The sequence below is a fragment of the Neoarius graeffei genome, chromosome 20 (genome assembly GCF_027579695.1).
Source record: "Neoarius graeffei isolate fNeoGra1 chromosome 20, fNeoGra1.pri, whole genome shotgun sequence".
Classification (NCBI taxonomy): Eukaryota; Metazoa; Chordata; class Actinopteri; order Siluriformes; family Ariidae; genus Neoarius; species Neoarius graeffei.
Genome location: NC_083588.1, coordinates 63,400,448 through 63,423,477, shown reverse-complemented (window position 1 = coordinate 63,423,477; position 23,030 = coordinate 63,400,448). Strand labels below are relative to the sequence as shown.

The following is a 23,030-nucleotide window of genomic DNA, read 5'->3' as shown; positions in this document are numbered from 1 at the left end:
GCAAGCATTCCACCCACTTCGTGAACGCGCAAGTGACGGTCAGGAGGTACTTATTACCTCGAGCCGATTTCGGCACCGGTCCGACCCAGTCTATCTGGAGATTAGACCAGGGGAATGAGATGCCTTTGCTTTGCAGGGGGGCGCGGTTCAACGGTTGGGCTGGTCGGAATTGGCAGCAAATCAAACACCCTTTGACATACTCGGTAACATCCTAAATCATGAAGGGCCAATAGACAATCTGTTGGAGTGTCTGGTAGGTCGCCTGAGCGTTCCTATGGCCCCCGCACGGGCTGTCGTGAGCGTACTGCAACATGACCCCCCTATGATCTGTGGGCACGACCCACTGGGGAGGTCCCTGGTTGCGTGGTGTGTACACCAGGAGTCCTTTCTCGAGTTTTAAGCCGTTTTTGAGATTGTGAAGGTGACTTAAGTCTCGGGACTGTTGCAACTCTTGTGGGGAAACTGGGAACGCCACAGGGTCCGCAAGGAACTTACGGATTTGGTGGATCACGGGATCCCTTTCCCTTTCCTGTCCTGGGGCAGTCGGCCGAGTTGCACTGTTCCCGCTTGGGGTACTGCGTCAGTTTGACCTGCTCTAGCCTGTCGGCGAGTAATCGCGGTTACGTTATGGCGTGGCGTCTCGGGAAGCCATGACGGCTGGAATTCCCAAAGGGGGCCGTCTACGGCTCCCGCTTTGGCGAGGCCATCTGCCTCATCGTTACCGACTTTGTCAGGTCCTGGGACTTGAGAATGTCCCTTCACCTTCTTCCAGTAGACGCACATTCCCTGTTCGGTTACGAGTCGATCGCATGCTAGGAAGAGTTCGGAGTGTTTCACTTCCTTGCCCCTTGCGTTTTTCATGTCCTTCACCTTCCACGAGGGGAAGTGTGAGACGAAGCTATGCCTGGCATAGTTTGAATCGGAGCAGAGAACTAACTGCTTGATGTTCTCACGGGCAGCTTGTTGCAGGACGATGAGCACGGCTGCTACCTCCGCATATTGGCTAGTCTTAGCCCCGAGTCGATGTTGGTATTTCCCTAGTATAGGGCCGTTCGCCCATACGATACCGACACCGGCTTGGACTTTGCGTTCATGATGGAATGAGCATCCATCTATGTAAGCTGTGGGGAGGTCTTTGCAGACGTTCTCATCATAGTAGTGGTGGTCGGAGGGGAGAGCAGGTACGGTTGTTAGTTCGGTTTGATCCGGACTATTCTCGCAGTCGCAATGCTGGCATTCCGCCAGGCCTCGGCCAAGCGCCATCTTGTGGTTCTGAGCGTACTTCACCTCGACGTCGTAGCCCTGTAATGCCATCATCCAAGCTGCAATGCGACTGTTCGAAACTCTTCCCTCTCTCAGCCTCTGGCTGTTCAAGAACGAGACCGGTTGATGATTGGTCTCTATCACCACCTTCTGGCCACCAATGTAACTGCGAAAGTGTTCAACAGCCCAGACCATGGCCAGCAGGGCTTTTTCGCAGTCTGAAAATTTCAACTCCACAGCACTGAGGGGCCGACTGGCGTATGTGACGACGCGGCGATCTTTGTCATGCTGCTGTGACAGTGCGGCGCTCAGGCAGTGGGTGGAGAAACTAGCCTCCAAGAAGAACAGTTTGTCTTTGTCGGGATACACGAGGCAGGGAGCGGAGCAGAGCTTCTGCTTCATGCTCTTGAACGCGAGTTCTTGAGGGTCGCTCCACTGGAAGGGTTTATCCTTTCGGAGGAGCTCGGTGAGCGGTCGCGCTATCTCCGCGTAGTCCTCGATGAACTGTTGGGAGTAGTTGCAGACCCCTAAGAAGCTCCTGAGTTCGGGTACGTTGGATGGGGCTTTAATATCTTGGATAGCCCGCACCCTCCCCGACTGGGGTTCAATGCCATCTGGCCCGACGCACAGCCCAACGTATTCGACTTTGGTGCGACACCACTGCCCTTTGGTGACAGAGAGCTTCGCTCCTGCTCTGGACAGCTGAGACAGAACATGGCGTATCTCTTCAAGGTGTGCATCAAAAGTCTGTGACCTAATGAGGATGTCATCGACATAGATCAAGTTGCCACGAGCTGCGGCATCGCTCATTGCCTTATGCAAGAAGATGTTGAATTCAGCGGGGGAGTTCGCGTAGCCGAACGGACATCGGTTGAAGGTTAACTGGCGGTTCCCAAAGGAAAAGGCCAGCTTGTGCTGATCAGCTGGATCCAGGCGCATGGTCCAGAATCCACTCGCCATGTCGGTGGTGGAGAAGAACTTTGCACCCTTCACCTTGGCAAGTTCTTGATCCAGATGGATCATGGGCCATCTTGACAAGGGCACTTGCTTGTTCAGTTGCCTATAGTCAATGGTGAGGCGCCACTTGCCGTTCGGTTTCAGCACCGGCCACAAGGGGGAGTTGTACGTCGAGTTACACTCGCGAATGATCTGCTTTTCCAGCAGAGTGTCCAGTGTTTCTTGTATTGAGTCGTATGCGGCTAACGGGATTTTGTATTGCCGCACGAACGTCGGTGGAGCGTTCAGATCTGTTGGGATTCGGACGGTGTGGATGTTCGTGACTCCGCAGTCATTGGAATCTCGTGCCCAGATCGCCTTGAAGTCGTAGAACAGTTCACGGAGCTGTCGTCTCTGGGCGCCCGTGGTCAGGCTGTCAGCTTTCACCAGCTGTTGTTGAACTTCTTGTTCAAAGCCTGGGTACGGTTCACCTAAAGCTGAATCAATGACCTCAGTTGCAGGGGTGACGTTGCTCGATTGCGTGGCAAGAGCGTACACCAGCATGTGTTTTGGGGCGTCAGTTTTGGTCATGACTATGCGCTCGTCGCGAAGCATGTCGTGAGGTTCGACGCGGATCATGTGGAAAGGAAGAGTAACCCAGAGAGGTTCCACTGGATCGGAATGAGTGTCCGGTGTTGGCAGCTCACCGATGACTGGAATGGTGAGTTCAAAGTCATGGAATGCCTGGTCTATCAGAAGGCCTAAAGGCCAACGGGCGGGGATCGTGATGGCGTCCCGCGTGGAGTTTTGAACCAGGAGGTAAGCGGAACGATGACTCACTTCAAGCAGCGGAGTCCCACACACGGCTAAGTCGAGCTCCATGAAGAATCTGAGAGGCTGGAAGAACGCCTGGGAGCTATGAAACTGTTGGTCTTTCATGATGACCAGCTTAAGAGGGAAACCAGCAGTCCTAGCGGGAATGACAACATCGATTTCGCTAGCGACATGGCAGGCTTGGGGAATCGTTTGTCCTGACCGCATTTGTTCCGGGTCAGCTTGGAACGGGTGCTTAGCGGCGTCGGCTTGGGTCCAGAGGACCCGGTTGACTAGGTCCAGTTGGGCTCCCAGTCTGACCAAGATGTCTGCCCCGATGACCAGTGAGTCAGGAAGTCCGGGGACAACACTCAAGCAATGGAGAAATTCTCTCTGACCGATGGCGAGCGACACGGCGCAGACGCCCGTAGCTTTGGTGGGGCTCTGTGGTTGTTCGGCTGACAGTAGCCGGTGGCTCTTCTGCACAAAGACAGGGGAAGGAGTGCTCTGACGCACTATGTCGAACCACGTTTGGCTGATGGCTGACTTCTCTGACCAAAGCGCTAACCTGACGCCCGGTGCCGTGACGCCGTTGACAGTAATGTTGCCAGATATCCAGGGGTAGTACCTGGTTGGGGCAGATTCGCCAAGAAAGCAAAGGAAAGACGGGTGGCCATCAAGCGCGTTGCGGTTGAGAAGAGTGTCAGTTGAGTTTGGTGCTTCTTGACTCGGCTCAGGGTGGAGCGGAGTGGTCTCGAGGACCTGCCCTGACTCAGCTATCGGTGGAGTAGCATCCACGCTAACTTCATCGCAACGGGCTCGATCATGACGACGAGGATCTGGGGTCTGTGGGGACGCGACCTGAGCCCACAGTTGCCCACGGCGACAGTCAATGAGGGGCGCTAGCCTATCTAGTAGGTCTTGGCCAATGAGGAACGGTTCTACCCCAACAGAGCAGATGTAAGTGGGGTGAGTGATGGACATGCCCTGGAACGTGAGTTCTAACCATGCAATGGTTGTTACTGGGGCTTGATTCTGGGTGAAGCTAACCAAGTTGACGTCACAACGTTCGGTTCTGATGGGTCTACCTTGCGTGCGCCGCGCATCAGAAACCTCTGCAAAGACTTTGGAACACATCAGGGTGATTTCCGACCCAGTATCCAAGAGAGCTTGGAGGGAAACGTTGCCTTCTACCACCACTGGGGTATAGATACGCTTGGCGTTGCCTTTCCTAACCAAATCTCCAAGAAACTGCGTCAGGGGTGCATCCTGCGGGTCAGGCTTCACTACCGGGGGGGGTGGTTTCAACTCATCGCTGCCTATTGGGCAGGGGTCCTTTCCCCACCCCACGAGGTAGACACGTGGTGGTGGGGATGGGTCCCGACCTAGTCATGCTGACGGTTCGTCCCTGTCCTTGCTCGGCTTACCCTTCCTGTTCTTATTGCTCAGCAGTTGTTTAACCCGTGCTAGTTCGGTCCTCAGTTCTGCCATCCCAAGCGGCTCTTGGTCGGCTTGTCTAATCCGTGCTAGTTCGGCCCTCAGTTCTGCCATCCCAAGCGGCTCTTGGTCGGCTTGTCTAATCCGTGCTAGTTCGGCCCTCAGTTCTGCCATCCCAAGCGGCTCTTGGTTGGCTTGTTTAGCGGTAGCTAGCTTAGGGCTCTGCCCCCTTCTAGAGGAGTTGCGATGGGGCCTTGACTGTCCGCTACTCTGAGATTTAGGGCCATGACTGCCAGGTTTGCGGTTACCTTGCCCTTTGGCGTTGGGGCCCTGTTCCCCCTTGGCTCCAGCTTGTCGAACTTTCCAGTTGCCTTTGGGATGACTCGACGTCTGGTGGCCGGGGTTTGGGTTCGCCAAAGGGGGTCCGCGGTTTGGGGCTTCACCCCCTTCTAGGCCTAAGGACTGACCTTCCTGCTCATATAGGCTGAGGACTCTGGGATCGTCCTCGTGGCGGTCCGTGGGTCGGACGAACGTCTCCCACGTTAGTTGTGCGGTGCGACACATTTCTCTCATGGTATGGGGGCGCTGGCGACACGCGAGTGTTACCTGGTTACGGATGCACGGGTGAAGGTTATGGAGGAAGAGGGACTTGAAGTTGCGATCTTCCTCTAGCCCGGGCTCGCTTCTGCCCTGAAAGTATGCCGCGCGGAGCCGACGGTAGTACTCGCGAGGGTGTTCGCTTCGTTTCTGTCTGATTAGAATGGCACCCATCGTCGCAGCAGTCTCGTCCTCGTACAATGAGTATTCCTCTTTCAAGTACTTACGTATTTTCTTGTAGTTGTCGAGAACTGACTGCGGTAGGGTCTCAACGAATGCTCGTACACCACTGCCTAAAGTTTTCCAGACTAGTCTGGCCTTTTCATGCGACGTAGCCTCTGGCAGGTCCAGGAGGCTACATTCGATTTCCCGGAAATAATCATTAACGCTTCGGTGTCTATGATTTTCCGGCTCAAAACGCTCTATGTCTTTCGCAAGGACGTCGATTTGGCGGATCCTAGTTTTGCGTTCTGCGACGAGGCGTTTTGATTTTGACCTGTAGGGGTCCTCGCTGTCTTCGCTATTTGAGCTGCTCTCATATCGCCTATGTCTGCGTTTCGGCTTGTAGGTGGCCTCTCCGTCAGAGGAATCTGAGGGTACGTAGTGCGGCGTTTTCTGCGGGCTAGAGGCTGCAGCGATATTGAAGCGCGAGGGGGTGTAGTGGGGAGTAAAGTAAAAACTCCCAGCGCCACGAGGTGGCGATCGCGCGGCTTTCACGCGAGTTGAGCTTGAGTGCGGTGTCTGATCTACCGTTCTAAGCTCAGGTTCTTCCTCCTCCAGAGCGGAACTCTGTTCTTGGGAGGATTTGGCCGATCCCTCATCTGAGCGACGTGCTTGCGTCACTTCTTCTCTGAGGCATTCTATTTCGCGCTTCAGTTCATCTTGTGTGGCTCTCAGGCCCACGAGGCTACTCTCCGCGCTGTCTGCTCTCCTTTGAGCTTCGGCCAGTTGTCGTTTTAGTGTTCTTTTCTCTTGTTCGAGGGTCATACACACATGTTCCATTTCCTTATAGTAGACCATGAACAATTTGGGTAGCCCTTCTGGGAGAGTCATAGTGCGCTCCTTAAGTTCCCTAACAGCTATGTGTATTTCATCAAAGTGAGCCTTTTGGTCCAGACCACAGAAGTAATTTCTCCTATCCTCCAGGACTTGGCCTAAATCACCTACAACGTCGAAGAGAGAGAGGAGGGGCCCTTCTGACTCACTTGATGGGGAATGCGACATTTTGTTCGAAATGTATTAATTAACTTAAAGGAAATTAATACTAGGTGTTGATTAGGTTAGAATTTAATTTAATCCAAGTTGCTAAATAATTGGTTTGTGGTTTCTTAGCTACTTTGTTTTTCACTAATGTTTCACTTGTATTAATTAGCTTAATTAATAATATTAGTTAATAATAATTATTATTAATAATATTAATTAAGTACCTGGATTAGATATTACTCTAATGCACTAATCAATTAAACCAGTTTATCAGCTAACTGTGGTTGACAGCTGAATTTCAGTTCTGTGATTAACACACTGTTAATTATTCACCATTAAAGTCACCTGTGTTATACCTTGGCAGTTGATTTTATGGTAGACAGCAGTTTACAAGTTATTGTTGAGAAATTCACAAGGTCATTAAACTATGCCTCACACGGGGCACCACTTTAATGTAGGTGGAATTAGCATTAATTAAATTATAAATTATGTAATAATTGATAATTGAATTAATCACTTTATAAATAAGATCAGTCTCATAAAATCTTAAATTATTAATCTTAATACTCACCGTGAATGGTTACATTCAAGATTAATGGTAGCTCTGCATTAGATGGGAAACCCAGTTGTATACAAAAGCTAAATTCTGAAGGAAAAAGGAGTTCTAAATAGTTGACCTTGTGAATAAACAACAGGAACAAGTAAAATGTAATTCAATTTGATTAGCTTTTATTTGTCTACTACTCACTAATAATAATCTCACAAAATACATTCAATGTCGGGCAAAGGTAATAACAAGACAAAACAATGGAACAATTACACCTGGACCATAAATTTGAGGAAAAGAGAGAGAAAGAGATAGGAAAAGAGAATCCCTTGTGTGTGCATGTGTGTGGAGGTGTGTGTGTGTATGACCTAGCTTGTCGTTAGCTAAAACAAAGGAATGTTAGCTAAAACAAAGGAATGTTAGCTAAATAGAACAAAGGATTAGCTCTGTGGCTAATGTGTGCTTTGTGTAGGTATCTGTGGGCAGATGCTAATGACTAGCCACTCTAGCAATGCTTAAACAAAATGGCGGTCAGTGCCTAGGTGTCGTATCACAGGTAACTCAATGAGGGAGGTAACAAAATGGCGTTGGGAAATATGGCGCCTGCAGGCCTAGTCGAGAACACAAGCCTACCAGCTAGCGTATCACCCTGAGGTAGCTAGCAATAAGTTGCTAAGGAGAATCTGACCACGTTACAGCTGGATACAAACACTGTACTTAATTTCCAACAGACTATCTAGGCAAAGAACTCAACGAGAGAGAGAGAGAGAGAGAGAGAGAGAGAGAGTGTGTGTGAGTGTGTGTAATAGGTGTTGGATAGAGAGGACTAGGCCTTGTAGCGGTCCAGCCTCGGAGCTTAAAATAACAAACTTGTCGCTGCGCTGCTAATCAGATAGGGAAGCTAGCGATGGAGTTAAGGAAAGATATCATGCAAGATACCCTGTCTAACAAGTTAAAAAAAAAAAACAGAACCAAAACAACAATAAAAACAAACACCTTCCGTGTCTGAGCGGGTATGCTAAACAGCTCAAAGTTTAAACATGACCCTAACAACCATCTGAATAAGCTACAAATTAAAATTTGCCCAAGTGCCTACTCAATGCGATGGAAGTTCGTTCTCCGATGTCCGCGCTGAGTGTCGCGGTCCGAGGAGAGGAGGTTAGCGGCGAGTTGCGTCCAACCGCGGCTAACGAAGCAGGGAGATGGAGGCCTAGCTGGCCCATGGTGCTTCAGGAGAAACCTCCGGTGATGCGTCGACGAGAAAAGGCTGAGAGGAGCGAAGCTGTCCGCAAATGCCTCTTAGCGTGGAAAACTACTTAACTGTAGTTAAACTTTGCAAAGGTTTAGAATCGAAACCACTATATCACTGAAACTTAGCGGGTCGTTCAAAAGTTCGGCCGAAACTAATTTGAACAGGCTGTTCTCAGACAATAGCGGTTAGTCTCAACACTGTAGGCGAGTGTGCCAACAGTCCGTCCGACCACTCCAGTAGTCAGAACACGAGATGGCGAACCGAGGCGCTCTCGACACAGTTAAAGCAGTTCCACCTTACGTCACATCCGGGTGGAGCGCGCAAGGGATTGTGGGATCGTTATAGGGGGCGCTGGCAAGTTACCAACACCACAATCATCTGTAAACAACGACTGAGCTGCCTGGGACATGTTGTTAGACTCCCACCAACAAGACTTGCCAACCAAGTTCTACGATGGAATCCCCAGGAACAACATCGGAGGGGATGTCCAAAAATGAACTGGTGCCAAACAATTGACAGAAACTTGCAACTCATTGGTAGAGGATGGAAAGATGCAATAACACTGGCTGCAGACCGAAAGTGCTGGACAAGCTTAACTGCCTCATGCATCACAAGACACAGGAGCATCTAAGTCTAAGTAAGGTATTACCTTGATCAGCATCAACTCCACTTGCCTCTCCAAGCACATGGACAGTGAAGAGAGTGAATGCCACTTGCTTTTCCAGTGACGTCAGATTCACAGGTGATGATGGTGGTCCACCACCTGTAACAGTTGTATATCTCCGGCTTCTGGAGAACCTTGCCTTCACAGAGGTGCACAGATCTCTCCATTTATGTTTAAGGTCAGAGATGCGGTGTTTACATCCCTCCACTGAACCCACCTCTTGGGTGATTTGGGACCAAATAGGATTCTTTTGCCACAGCTCAGCCTTCAGTGCTCCTGTACCATACAGCAAGGCATGGTGTTTTGTCACTGACCAAGCTAGAACCTCCAGCTCTTCTTCACTGAAGTCAGGTTTATGCGTTCTACCCAAAATTGTCATCATTACCATTATTTTCCACTCACAAATGTGAGTCATTTATACATGAACTTTAGCCCAACAGCAACCAACAGTTGAGTGGCACCCATTCATTAATCAACTCAGCTAACAGAGAGTAGTTTGGAAGAGTCATGATGAATGATTACTAACATCAAGGGCGGCTGGTGCATAAGGGCGATTGGGCGACGCACTGCCAAAACGAAAAAAAAAAGTTTTTTTTTCTTTTTTTAAAACAAACTTTCACCAGTGCTACTCTAGGCTGTTTTAATCTGTCTCTGGGTATCATTGTCCAATCAGGGTGGTCTTGCTTCTAGAGTACCGCAACCTTTTGGGGCGATTTCAGTCATGTTGAAAATCGCCCAAGAGTTCACTGATAGAGTCCCATGTTAATATATTTTTTTCTCCTGACTGACACTTCAATGCAATCTCTATGGGTTCCGGGGGGGCTTGCCCTAACGTGCTTACGTCACTGCGCAGCGCGGCAAAGTTGCGTTCGATCCCATAGACATATAAACATAGACGCCGCCTTCTGCGTAGAATCATACGTCATCCTCACCGCCATATTGGATGTGGCAAAGTGGAGATTCTTCAACCGTCTCTGGTATAGCGTCTAGACAGTAGCTGAGAATAAAGATGCCTCATTCATGTGCTGTGTTTAACTGTACCAACAGGTTTACCATCCAAACGAGATCACATGAGATTACCTTTCACAGGTGAGACTGGAAAAATACTTTTCAATACTGTTCCTTCAGTCTTCAGTTTCCCAGCTCATCTCCACCGGGTGGGTGTAGAGTTATAAGCAGTGAGAATGAGATAATACAGTGCCACACTATGATGAATGTTTTTGAACGTATGATGAATGTTTTTAACCTTTCTGAATGTGAAGGAATCAGTGATGTATTTTGTTTTGGTATGACGTTAGAACCTGGCTGAACTCAGTTTGGCGCTCATTCAGCTCACTTTATTCAACGAGAGTAGGTCTGTGTGGTGACTCAATAAATAAAACAGTACATTTTTATTTCATTCACTATTTCCAGTTTTTCCACTATTTCCATCATTTATCATATTCAGTCTTGTAGGTTGGTTATTGTGGCCTCAGGTTTTGGTAGCTTGCTACGGTATGCTGACTGATTAGCTTACCTGAGCTATCCATCGCGTATCTGTCGCTAGTTCGCAGTGTACAGGGTATTTCGCACACTATTTATAACCATCACATTAAAAGTTATATATGTTGTTTTGATGCCGGTTTGTTTCCAAATATATACGTGTGTGTCTTAATGGGTGAATAAAAGGCATCGAGTAAAATATTATTGTAGAAAGGGGCTTTATGAAGTTCAGTCCATTTACTTGCATTGGTTTACGGGGAAGATTTGCCACATCAAATATGGCGGACACTCTGACGTATCCCAGCAACGGGGCCACCAGCTCAATGTGTCTATGTTTATATGTCTACGGTTCGATCCGCTCAGTTTCTGATGTGAGATGGATGCGGAAAGCAATTCAGTGCGGTCCTTAAAAGAAGTTCCATTTAGTCAGCGATCAAATCAAGCTAAATTGGCAACAAAACAAGCTGGACCCCCTCGACCAAATCTAAACATAAAACAAATTTCAACAAGGGGGGGAAATCATATACTCGAGGTTTTACTTCAACATGGTCCCAGCGCAAATCCTGGCGAGCTGGCTGCAAGGACGCCTCAGTGGTTTTCTGCTCCCTCTGCTTACTTTCCCACCCTGGAGGTGGCTCCACGGACAACACTGCTTGGACGGTCACTGGAGTTTCGGACATGCATCATTTGTCGGAGAAAATAAAAAAACATGAGTCATCAAAGATTCACATGGGCAGCTGCCTGAAATTTTCGGCTTTTGGGAGAGTGAACATCGCTACACAGCTGGATGAGGGCTACAGGCTAGCAGTTCACTGCCACAACGATGAGGTGAGCAAGAACAGGCACATATTAAACCGGCTCATCCAACGCGTGAAATTTTGTGGAGTGTTCGAGTTAGCTCTACGAGGCAAAGACGAAACTGAGGACTCCAGTCACCGTGGTGTTTTTCTGGGTTTGGTTGACTATTGACTTGCTACCTAGGTCAATTTACTTCAGTCCTGTGGACATTTATGGTCCGTGTAGACATAACGGGGGAAAATTGCCCCCCTGAAAAAAAATTCAGGAGCCGCCACTGACTAACAATAGCAGCTCATCAGAGGAAGCAAGGGAGGTGATTTGAGATTTGAAAAGAACAAAAAAGGAGCTATATTTGATGACAATAAAACACAGTTTAGTTTGAGACAATCTGAGTATTTATTTAACAATGATATTAAATTTCATCAGGTGTTGTGTGGCTGACACTGCTGTGTGAGATCTAATTAGCCTTCATGTAAGGAATAAATGATGAAAACTGCTTTGCTTCCTTTGAGAAAAACATCCAATCAGAATTGAATTTATTGCATGTTGTCAAGGGAAAGCACCAACTTGACTCCAACTTTTTTGAATTTCATTGTCGGGACATAAATTGTGTAGCTTGCTAAAGCTAGTTCAGACAATGGAGAGGGATATACTGCAGTACCTACATGCCAATACATTTTGGAAAGTAACATATGAACACTAGCTACAAATAAAAATAAACGAGGACCAACTCTTAAATTGATCATAATTCAGAAGACTGCAGGTGCAGAATCACACTACCTCAATGTGGATATGTACTTGCGAGGGGATTAGCTAAGAGGCTCAGCAGTGCTGGCAAAATTGTATTGTTGGCCATGCATTTTGTTTAACAAAGCAGCCTGTGGTGGTCTTCTAAAAGTAACTTCTGAGTCAGAATGTTTTTCCCCTCCATCCCATTGGCTTTCCATAGGCTGATGCATTACTGTTTAGTCTTTCACACATTCAGATTGTAACATGGGGTTTATTGGCTGGTACATTTGTTATGATGCATAATCTTATGCTTGTCTTTCTTTGCATGTCAGCTATTTTTTGGCTTTAATTGACAATGATGTTCTAGGTGCAGAGGCCAGATGATTTTCATTCAGTAAGCTGATTGATCCTTCACTCATCTTGATCTCTTCTTCCACAGAGAAATTAGCCACCAGTCACTAGTGATAATTAAAGGTAGACTGCCTTTCAGATTTTTCAAGTTTAGGTCATAAAAAGAATTTTCCCAGACGCCCAATTATTTTTGTTTAGTGACCGAAAGCTACTGAATTTGTTAGGTTTTTTTTAAATAAAACAATTAATGACTTTAGAGCCACGTGGCCCTACATTTTTTCCTGCTTCACCATGACTCAATTCAAGATACTGTGTCATGCATCACGTGGTGGGCTTTCCCCATTCACGCAAGGCATTGTGGGATACAAATTTGAAACAGGAGGACGTGAGTGTGCAAATGAAACGTGAAGGACCGACTACAGTCACAGAAAGCAGGAAGAAAAGACGTTATGTTATATACAAAGGAAAGGAAACGCAGGACCAAACTAATATGTCGCTCAGTGAGCACCTCGGTGTGATCAGCTGTTCGTTTAGCGACAGAATGATGGAACTGTCAGTGCACGCTCAAAGGGAAACCTGTAGATGGCAGTAATGCAACACTGTGGATGCCAGCTGCCGTAAAACCCAAAAGAAGAAGGTAAACCTGCGCATGCGCACACGGACTTCCTCTGTCTGCTTGACTGCGGGAAGCGAGCGATTTAATTTCATGCACATTATTTGCTTTAATTCCCTCAAATTAAATAACTTCCCAGCCACAGAATGGCCTGTTTTGTTTTGTTTTTTAATACTACAGAAATAAACATACATCATAATGACCAAATTTCAGAGAGAACAAAATTTCACTGATTTTATGAAATCGAAAGGCTGTATAGTTTTAATGCATTTTAATAATATCTACTCAGCATGAGTTCAAGTGTGAACACTGGAACATGCTTTTTTTTGCACCTTTTCCTCAATAGTGCATTTTTATTAACGAAGCTCCACATGTCAAACACGTCTTTATACACAGGCCCAGCACACACGTCATTTGGTATATTTACTTCTTTTCAAGGTTTATGTCATACATCGAAACTAATACCTTCCTTTGAGGCGATTTATAATATAGCTGAGCTCTACCTTTGCATTTATTCTCAAACTTAGACCCTGGTTTATGGTTTGAATGGATTTCAATGATATTCACGTGGGAAATGCAGAAGGCAATATTCCATGTTTTCCTGACAGCCAAAATACACAAGATTGTGACTCTATTTGAAATAAATCATGCCTTTTTCATCAATCTACTTTCTGAAGTTAAGAAGAATATGTGCAAATGAAGTTTGTGTAACTGGAAGTATGCAAAAAATTGACTTATGTGTAACTGAGAGAGCCGCGCCCTTGGGGGCTGGAATAGGTTTAAGCCTCTTAGTTGTGATGAAGGGAAATCTTAATGCTACAGCATAAAGACACATTCTATACCAGTGTGTGCTTCCAACTTTGTGGCAACAGTTTGGGGAAGAACTGTGCACACGTGTGTGTGTGAGAAAGGCAGGTGTTCACTTACTTTTGGACATCTCATCTCATCTCATTATCTCTAGCCGCTTTATCCTTCTACAGGGTCGCAGGCAAGCTGGAGCCTATCCCAGCTGACTACGGGCGAAAGGCGGGGTACACCCTGGACAAGTCGCCAGGTCATCACAGGGCTGACACATAGACACAGACAACCATTCACACTCACATTCACACCTACGCTCAATTTAGAGTCACCAGTTAACCTAACCTGCATGTCTTTGGACTGTGGGGGAAACCGGAGCACCCAGAGGAAACCCACGCGGACACGGGGAGAACATGCAAACTCCACACAGAAAGGCCCTCGCCGGCCCCGGGGCTCGAACCCAGGACCTTCTTGCTGTGAGGCGACAGCGCTAACCACTACACCACCGTGCCGCCCTAAGACTGATTATATATTATGCAATTTAAAAGAGCAAATAAAAGTAAATGGATTAAACACATACATCAAAACAAATTCACAAAATATGAAGTTGAAAGAATAAGGTAAAAAAATCCACATAAAATTAACAGATAAACAGCAAATAAAAATTAAAATGTTTAGACTATAGTGCAGTATTTGAATAAATGGAATATTAATTTTTAATAAGCTTGGCCTGAATTTAATTTTAAAATATCAGTAGACTTCGCTGGACTATTTCAGAAGTTTCTGTGTGATCAGTATTTTCTGATTTCTGTATTTGTCATCAGTTTATGGAAAACACTGACTGGTTATTTTAATCTTGATGCATTTCAATATTTTAAATAAAAAATACAAATAAAATTTATTGTAAGAACCAATTTGTATTAGACCACTAAACTATTTTAATGTCAAGTAGCAGTGAGAGAAATGGGTAGCAATAAATATTTAAATAAAAAAATAAGCTGTTACATATTAATATAGTATTTAAAGTGCAAAAAAAAAGTAGCCATGTTACTCTCTGTGGACTATAGATACTGGATAAATATTTAATTCTCCACACTACTCTACATAGTTTACGTAGACGACTTCAGTCATACAGTCATTGTCCATGGCACTTCTTTGTTCATAACCATCAAAATCAATGTTTTCATCATCAGAGTTGTCGAAATCTTTCTTCTCATGGAAAACAGTTTCGGTGATTTGAAAGACAGCTTCATCACCTGTCTCTCTCTCTTTTTGGGGGCTTTGGGCACCTATAAAAAGATTGTGTTAAAATATATATATATATATATATATATATATATATATATATATATATATATATATATATATATATATATATATATATATATAAGTGTAGACATGATTTGTATATCAATATTCAATTTCAACGAGCTCTGAATAGCATGCTCAGTATTGTGCTGTTACAGGAAAATAATCCCCCTTGTGCCACCAAAACAGCATATCCCCAAGCTTTCCCAGCAGAATGTTGCCCAGAGCATCACACTGCCTCCACCAGCTTATGAGACCAGGCCATGTGAGCATCAGAACTGGACCATGGAGCAATGGTAGTCGGTGGTCTGGTCTGATAAATCAGATTTTTACATCATGTGGACGGCCGAATGTGCGTCACTTAACTGGAGAAGAGATGGCACCAGGATGCAATATGGGAAGAAGGCAAGCCGGCAGAAGCAGAGTGATGTTCTGCTGGGAATCCTTGGGTCCTGGCATCCATGCGTACCACCTACCAAAATGGTGTTACAGACCAAATACACCACTTTATGGCAACAGTATTCCCTAATGGCACTGGCCTCTTTCAGCAGGTTAATGCACCCTGCCACACTACAAAAAATTGTTCAGGAATGGTTTGAGGAACATCAAAACCAGTTCAAGGTGTTGACTTGGCCTCCAAATTCCCCAGATTTCAGTCCAATCAAGCATCTGGGGGATATGCTGGAGAAACAAATTGGATCCATGGAGGTCCCACCTCACAACTTACAGGACTTAAAGCAGATACGCAGAACCCCTATTTCTAAATAAATTTCTGAGTGGATAGTATCTCCATCCTTGACTCTTGTATGCTGCATAAATGGGAATTAAAAATATTTTGAGAGTTAAAATCGACCGCAAAGTTGTGATTGGAGCTGCCCCGCTGAGCCAGCCAGCCCTGAGTGCGTGACGTCACAGCGGGAACCGGTTTTAAGGCCGAGGCCTTTTACAGCTATAGACCAAAGTCATATAAATAAAAATTTATGGTGAAAGTAAGAAATAGCGTTACCGACTCGCTCAACTAAGACTGATTTGACTTCATTGATTGTGGGTTGACTCTCATTAAAACAGGATGGGTGTTATAACTTATGCAACATACATGTACATGCATGCATTTTCACTGATAAAACGTAAAAGGCTCATTAAATAATCAGATGAACTGAGAATCACATTCTGAAGCAAATTAAATAATATTATACCGGTAACTTAAACACACAATACAAGTTACATGTATTAATCTAAATGCAGGTAAACAATGTGTTGTTTTTGTTGTTTTGTATCCAAATGAGAGTCGCAGCTTACGCGTCTGTGTTCTCGCTTCTTGAAGGCCGACCTTGTGGCCAATTGTTTTGAAACAATCTGACTTTCAGTTGTTCGTTCAGTTCTCCATTCATTCACTTCTTCCACGTAAGGGCAAGATTGGCGGCAATATCCAGCGGAGAAATCAGATGGCTGCTCCACTCATTCTCCATTTTCTCCATACTGAGTACTCCGCCATTACTGCTCAGCTCAGACAATTACTAAAACCCAGGACAGGACATCACCTGTTTTAGCAACAACCGCGGGGAGGTCACTACCCAAGTGATATGTCACATCCCATTCCGTCATGGGTTTTACCAACAACCCTCGGCTCACACTCCGGGAGAACTGGTGCAACTGAACTTACTTTCCTTTTTTAAAAAAATGAATAAATAAATAAAATAAATACTTTCCTTTTCTTGTAGTTTTCTTTTCCTTTAATTGTTGGTACTGCACCCTCTTTCAATACGGGCTTATCGCCAACGCTCCTCAACAGATCAGAGGTCTTGTACGAGTCTTCAGTAAAATGTGCAGAGCAGAGGAGAGACCACTTCATAGCCGTCCAATGTGCCCGTGAACTTCTCGCAAAACGCATCCAAATCTTTGCAGTTTGAACATTCTTGGGCCATGAATGCAACGTAAATCCACTTTCTATCATGTTGCAGCACCGGCCAGTAACACATCTACGTGGCATGGCGATAAATTAGCTCAAAATGGAGGCTCGGAGTTGCAGTCAGCTCTATGTTTTAGTATCGTGGAAATGGCGATGAGACCGATAGACTTCCTGCTGTGACATTACAGACGTCAAGGTCATTCAGTCAGCCTGCTACCTATATGAATCACTTTAATTGGAAAAATTACTATATTAGATTTATTGTTAGTGCTTAAAACTATTCCTGTGCCATTCTTGAGGTCTCAAGGCATTTATTAACAAAAAGTGAGGCCATGGCTCTGCGTATATGCTTTAAAGAATCTGCTGCTAATGTTCTGGTGCCAGATACCACAGCACACCTTCAGAGGTTTTGTGAAGTCCATGCTTTGATGGGTCAGAGCTTTTTTGGTGGCACAAGGAGGGCCTACATAATATTAGGCAGGTGGTTTTAAGGTATATTCAAAAATTTTCCACACCCTTCTGTGTAAACACTAGAGACTGTAGTGTGTGAAATGGCCCTGTGGTATAAAATAATTTAATTAATTTGGTCATCAAAGTGGGTGCTTTATAAATATAGTGAAATGTTTATGACTTTAGCAACTCACGCTGTGAATCCTTCTTCTTATCCAGCAGAAATTTCTGTCTTTTTTGTGTCTTCACAAAGCAAATGATGTCTGGAACTAAGATGAGAAGCAGTCCTGCCGTCACTCCAACACCAATGTAAGGAGCCAGAAATGCTGAGAGAGAAACCATCATCATTAAGATTTTACCCACTGAACTGTAGAACAGAACTAATTTATTTTACTATACCTTTCACAGTGATGAACACGGGTGGATTATGTCCTGATTTGTTATACAAAAAGGTAGAAGGTTTTATTAATGATGTACTATCAGCCACTAATAATGACTGATTGTTTCTGTCACTTTTACTCAGGAGCCATAAAATGAAATAATATTTGAAAAAAAAAAACCCAGTTGAGGTTGAAGAAAAGCTTGAACTTTGAATTCTGAGAATTCTCAATTTGTTTTGACACTTAAAAGTCCATTTCATATCTGAACCACAGAATCTCAGATGAACAAATATCAGAGTATTGAAGTTTTGCCCATTTTTCCTCAAAAAGATTGCCGTCAAACGACTGCATGTGCACAAACAGTCTGAAGAGCGGACGGAATGACCGCAGTGCAGAGAGCAAAGCAAACAAACAGCCTTTTAAATTACTGGCCGGTTTTAATTATTATGAACATTATATGTACAGTGTTAGATGTTACACTTCGTTGCAGGCCTACTGGGTTTAGCCAAAAATTTCAGCTTTTTTTCTCTTTCCAACAAAAACTGGAAATCCCATTTTAGCATGTTATTTTTCATCCCTACTCCCATGCAATTCCTTCATGCCCCACTAGGAGACACACCCCACAGTTTGTATTCTGACACTCACCAGCCACTTTATTAGGTACACCCATCCACCTGCTGTTTTATTTTATACAGTTCTCTCATCAGCCGATCCCTTGACAGCAGCGCAATGCATCAAATCATGCAGACACAAACCAGGAGCTTCAGATAATGTTCACAATGTTCGAACATCAGAATGGGAAAAACTGTGATCTCAAAGTGTGACTTTCTGTCACTGTGGTATGGGTGTTGGTTTGAGCCAGATGGACCGGTTTGAGTATTTCAGAAGCTGCTGATCTCCTGGGGTTTTCACACACAACAGTCTCTAGAGCCCTGCCCCCACCACCACACAGTTCCTACACCACTCCTTTCACTGTACAGGAGCACGATGTCAGACAGGTGCTCCTGGCAGTGAACCCCAAGAAAGCTGCCGGCCCAGATGGTGTACCTGGTAAGGTGCTCAGAGCATGCGCCCACCAGCTCGCCCCTACCTTCACCAGGATCTTTAACCTCTCTCTGGCTCAGGCAGTCACCCCGCCCTGCCTAAAATCTGCAACAATAATCCCAGTGCCGAAGAAGTCTCCCGTCACCAGCCTGAATGATTACCATCCTGTGGCCCTCACCCCGGTAATCATGAAGTGCTTCGAGAGACTAGTTCTTCAGCACATCAAGGACCACCTCCCCCCAGACTTCGACCCCTACCAGTACGCATATTGCACAAACAGATCCACAGAGGACGCCATTGCCGTAGCTCTCCACTCTGCGCTAAATCACCTGGAGCAGCAGCAGAGCTACGTCCGCATACTCTTTGTGGATTACAGTTCAGCTTTTAATACAATAATCCCGGACATCCTTATTAGTAAACTGAACACTCTCGGCCTCCCCCCTCTCACATGTGCCTGGTTAAAGGACTTCCTTACTAACCGGCCCCAGACTGTGAGACTTGGCCCCCACTTCTCCTCCACCTGCACGTTGAGCACCGGCTCTCCACAGGACTGTGTGCTGAGCCCCCTCCTGTATTGCCTCTACGGTACACCCACGACTGTAGTCCGACCCACAACAACAACAACCTTATCATCAAGTTTGCTGAAGACACCACAGTGGTCGGACTCATCTCAAAGGGAGACGAGGCAGCCTACAGAGAGGAGGTCCTGAAGTTGGCAGCCTGGTGTTCAGAAAATAACCTCACTCTGAACACCAAGAAAACCAAAGAGCTCATTGTTAACTTCAGGAAGCACAGCAATGACCTAGCCCCCCTCTACATCAACAACAAGTATGTGGAGAGGGTCCACACCTTCCGGTTTCTCGGTGTCCTCATCTCCGCCGACATCTCCTTGTCAGAGAACATCACAGCAGTCATTAAGAAGGCTCAGCAGTGGCTACACTTCCTGAGAGTCCTCAGGAAGTACAACTTAAGCTCCAACCTGCTGCTGACCTTTTACCGCTCATCCATCGAGAGCATACTGACGTACTGTATTACAGTATGGTACGGCAGCTGCACTGCTGTAGACAGGGACAAGCTCCAGAGGGTAGTAAAGGCAGCACAGAAGATCATTGGCTGCCCTCTCCCCTCCCTGATGGACATTTACACCTCCCGCTGCCTTAGCAGAGCTAAGAATATTATCAAGGACAGCTTCCACCCTGGCTTTGATCTGTTCGACCTGTTGCTCTCATGGAGGCGCTACAGGTGCATCAGGGCAAAGACAAATAGATTAAAAAACAGCTTCTTTCCAAAAGCCATAACCGCCCTGAACTCGGATATGCTCTGACTTTATAGTCTATTTTATTTTACTATTTTACTAATTTATAAATGTGCAGTACTTTATAAGGTGACTCTCTATACAATACTTTTATAATGTGCAATACCACACTCCAAAATGTGAAACGCAACACATGCACCTCAGGACTGTGCACCTTACACACAACACATGCACCTCAGGACTGTGCACCTTACACACAACACATACACCTCAAGTCTGTGCACCTTACCTTGCAATAATTCATAATGTGTAATATTTTTATCTTATAATGTGACTCTCTCGTGCAATAATTTACAATGTGACTGTCACTGTGCAATACTTTGTGCAATACCTCACTCCATAATGTGTAACACAACACATACACCTCAGACTGTGCACCTTACCCCGCCTCTTTTTTTCTCTCTCTCTTTTTCCCTTCCCCCCTTCCTCTCTCTCTCCCTCTCTACACGCTGTTTGCACTGATATTGGAGATGCTTTAATCTCACTGTACATGTGTATAGTGACAATAAAGGCATTCTATTCTATTACACAGAATGGTGCAGAAAACAAAAAACATCGAACGAGTGATAGTTCTGTGGGTGGAAACAAACGCCTTGTTGATAAGACAGGGTCAGAAGGAAATGGACAGATTCATGGTTTGAGCTTTTTTTTTGCCAGGAAGGAACTCATAGTAACTCATATAATCACTCTTTACAACCATGGTGAGCAGAAAAGCATCTCAGCATGCAACAGCAGAACAGAAGAACACATTGGGTTCCACTAGGGATCTTAGAATCAAGAATAAATCCCTGTTAAAGTGGAAGGTGAGTGAACGTGCAGCATATTCATATATTCATGGTATTCGTGGGTGGCACAGTGGTTCAGTGATTAGCACTGTCAACTCACAGCAAGAAAGTTATGTGTTCGAACCTCACAGCTGACTGGGGTCTTTCTGTTGGCGTTTGCATGTTCTCTCTGTGCCTGTGTGGTTTTGTCCGGGTGCTCCAGTTTCCTCTGACAGTCCAAAGGCATGTGGATTAGGTCACCTGGCTACTCTAAATTGCCCATAGGTGTGAATGTTTGTTCAGCTCTGTGTTAACCCTGCAATAGACTGGTGACCTCTACCTCACCTTTCACCCAAAATCGGCTGGGACTGGCTCCAGCTTCCCCTGTGACCCTGATAGATAAGCGGTATCGATGATGAATGGTACTCATTGTTTCAGTCAGTTCTAAACCCAGTTATATTATTCTGTATCAATTTGCTCAAAAGTAATGGTACTGTAGGTTGCTTGCAGTTCGATGCATGGACAAAGGCTATACTCATATTCTGTGCCCAAACAAGAGCTCCAACACACAGCCAAGTGCATACATGTCAACCTATACGGAATGTCCGTATTTTATATGGATTTGATTCAATAAACGTAGTATACGGGCGTATAAATAAAGTTATACGGATTCTTTAAAAAAACTTCAATATTTAGAGCTATACTCAATTCCCACGATGATAAACGTATTGTACAGCACAGACAGCCAGTAAAGAGTCTCATGAAATCGTGCGTTATCTTGTGGTAGCGAGACTTCGTTCCACTTTTGATCATGCGCACACCGCATTGCGAGAATCCCGCCAACCGTGAAGTCATAGACATATAAACATAGACGCCGCCTTCTGCGTAGAATCATACGTCATCCTCGCCGCCATATTGGATGTGGCAAAGTGGAGATTCTTCAACCGTCTCTGGTATAGCGTCTAGACAGTAGCCGAGAATAAAGATGCCTCATTCATGTGCTGCGTTTAACTGTACCAACAGGTTTACCGTCCAAACGAGATCACATGGGATTACCTTTCACAGGTGAGACTGGAAAAATACTTTGTATTCATTCTGAAGGTTTATTGTTATTAATATTGAATAAAAAGTAACTGGGATATATCACTGTAACCAGTTCGAACGTGTGGGTGGAGCACAGAGGACGGCAGGACAGAGATCAGGTGTAACACAAGGCTTTATTGCCACACTTTTCAGTCGAACAATATTTCGGCACATACAGAGAGAGACACACTAGCGTCTCGTCCAGGGAAGCTCCCCTCTGCTCTCGCTCTCCCTCCTTAAATAGGGCGCGGTCACTGGGAAGACACACAAACACAGGTTAATTGCTCTCAGGTGTAGTGATTCTGCCACTTACCTTCCCTGACTCCGCCCTCCTGTCACAGACCGGAGCTTGACCACGCCCCCGCTGCCACAATCATTGTTAATTATCATTCAAATTTTAGGTAAATTATTTTAATTTGCATCTTATACGGATTTTATAAGGGAAATACGGATTTTGGAGGTTGGTTATACAGGTTTGATTGACCAAAGGTTGACATGTATGCAAGTGTAACGTAGGAGATTTTTCTCTCAGACATTGCGACTGATGGATCTTGTGCTTTTACTGTCTTGCACAATCATTACCAGTAAACACCCAAGCTAACTGCATCCTGGCTTCTTGCTGTGTCTGCCGCTCGACCCGCTCCTCAAAGGGTTTTAATAACCCAGTGAACACGATATTATCGAAATAGATGCTAAAATGACAGCCAGCTAATGTCATCATGTTGTGAAATGTGTAGCTGCTGTTACCCAGTTCTGAGGATATTTGTATCCAGTTAGGTTGATTTGAAATTTACTAAAAGTTACTAAAGTGTCAGAAAAATAATTGTGCTCCACTTGTGGACTTTTTGTACAAACCAATAAAGGTTAATCAATGCAATACAAATATAACCACATGGATGATGAGATCATCATAAGAGCTTTTCTGTACCTGAGCAAGTAACACCAGCATCTTCACCATGGCCACAGTCGTGTGATCCGAATCCATTATGAGGGCACTGTGTGATGCTGCTTTCATTTCCGGAACACTGAACATTATCCAGCCATATTGGGTCACTTCCCTGACCAAAGTGTGCACGTTGATGAGCAGTGACAGCATCACCACATCCAAGCTGTCGACACACCACCCGCGCATCATTCATGTCCCAGTCGTCATCACACACTGTTCCCCACTGGCTATTATAATATACTTCCACTCTACCAGAGCAGGAGTGATTGCCACCAGCGAGTCGTGTGTTAGCGCCATCTAAGACAAACAACAAAACACGTTAGTGTTAATTAACCATAATACAATGAA

The 23,030-nt window shown here is 45.3% G+C and overlaps 1 protein-coding gene across 1 annotated transcript in view; it reads right to left on the bottom strand.

Moving 5' to 3' along the window:
* The window catches only part of LOC132869089 (deleted in malignant brain tumors 1 protein-like), a 123,450-nt gene that overhangs the window by 84,798 nt on the left and 15,622 nt on the right, over positions 1 to 23,030 (bottom strand). The window contains exons 4-5 of the mRNA XM_060902442.1: positions 22,665 to 22,979; positions 17,099 to 17,163 (exon numbers count right to left, since the gene is read on the bottom strand). Of these exons, the coding sequence (XP_060758425.1) occupies positions 17,099 to 17,163; positions 22,665 to 22,979 (380 nt within the window). The remainder of the gene's footprint in view (positions 1 to 17,098; positions 17,164 to 22,664; positions 22,980 to 23,030) is intronic.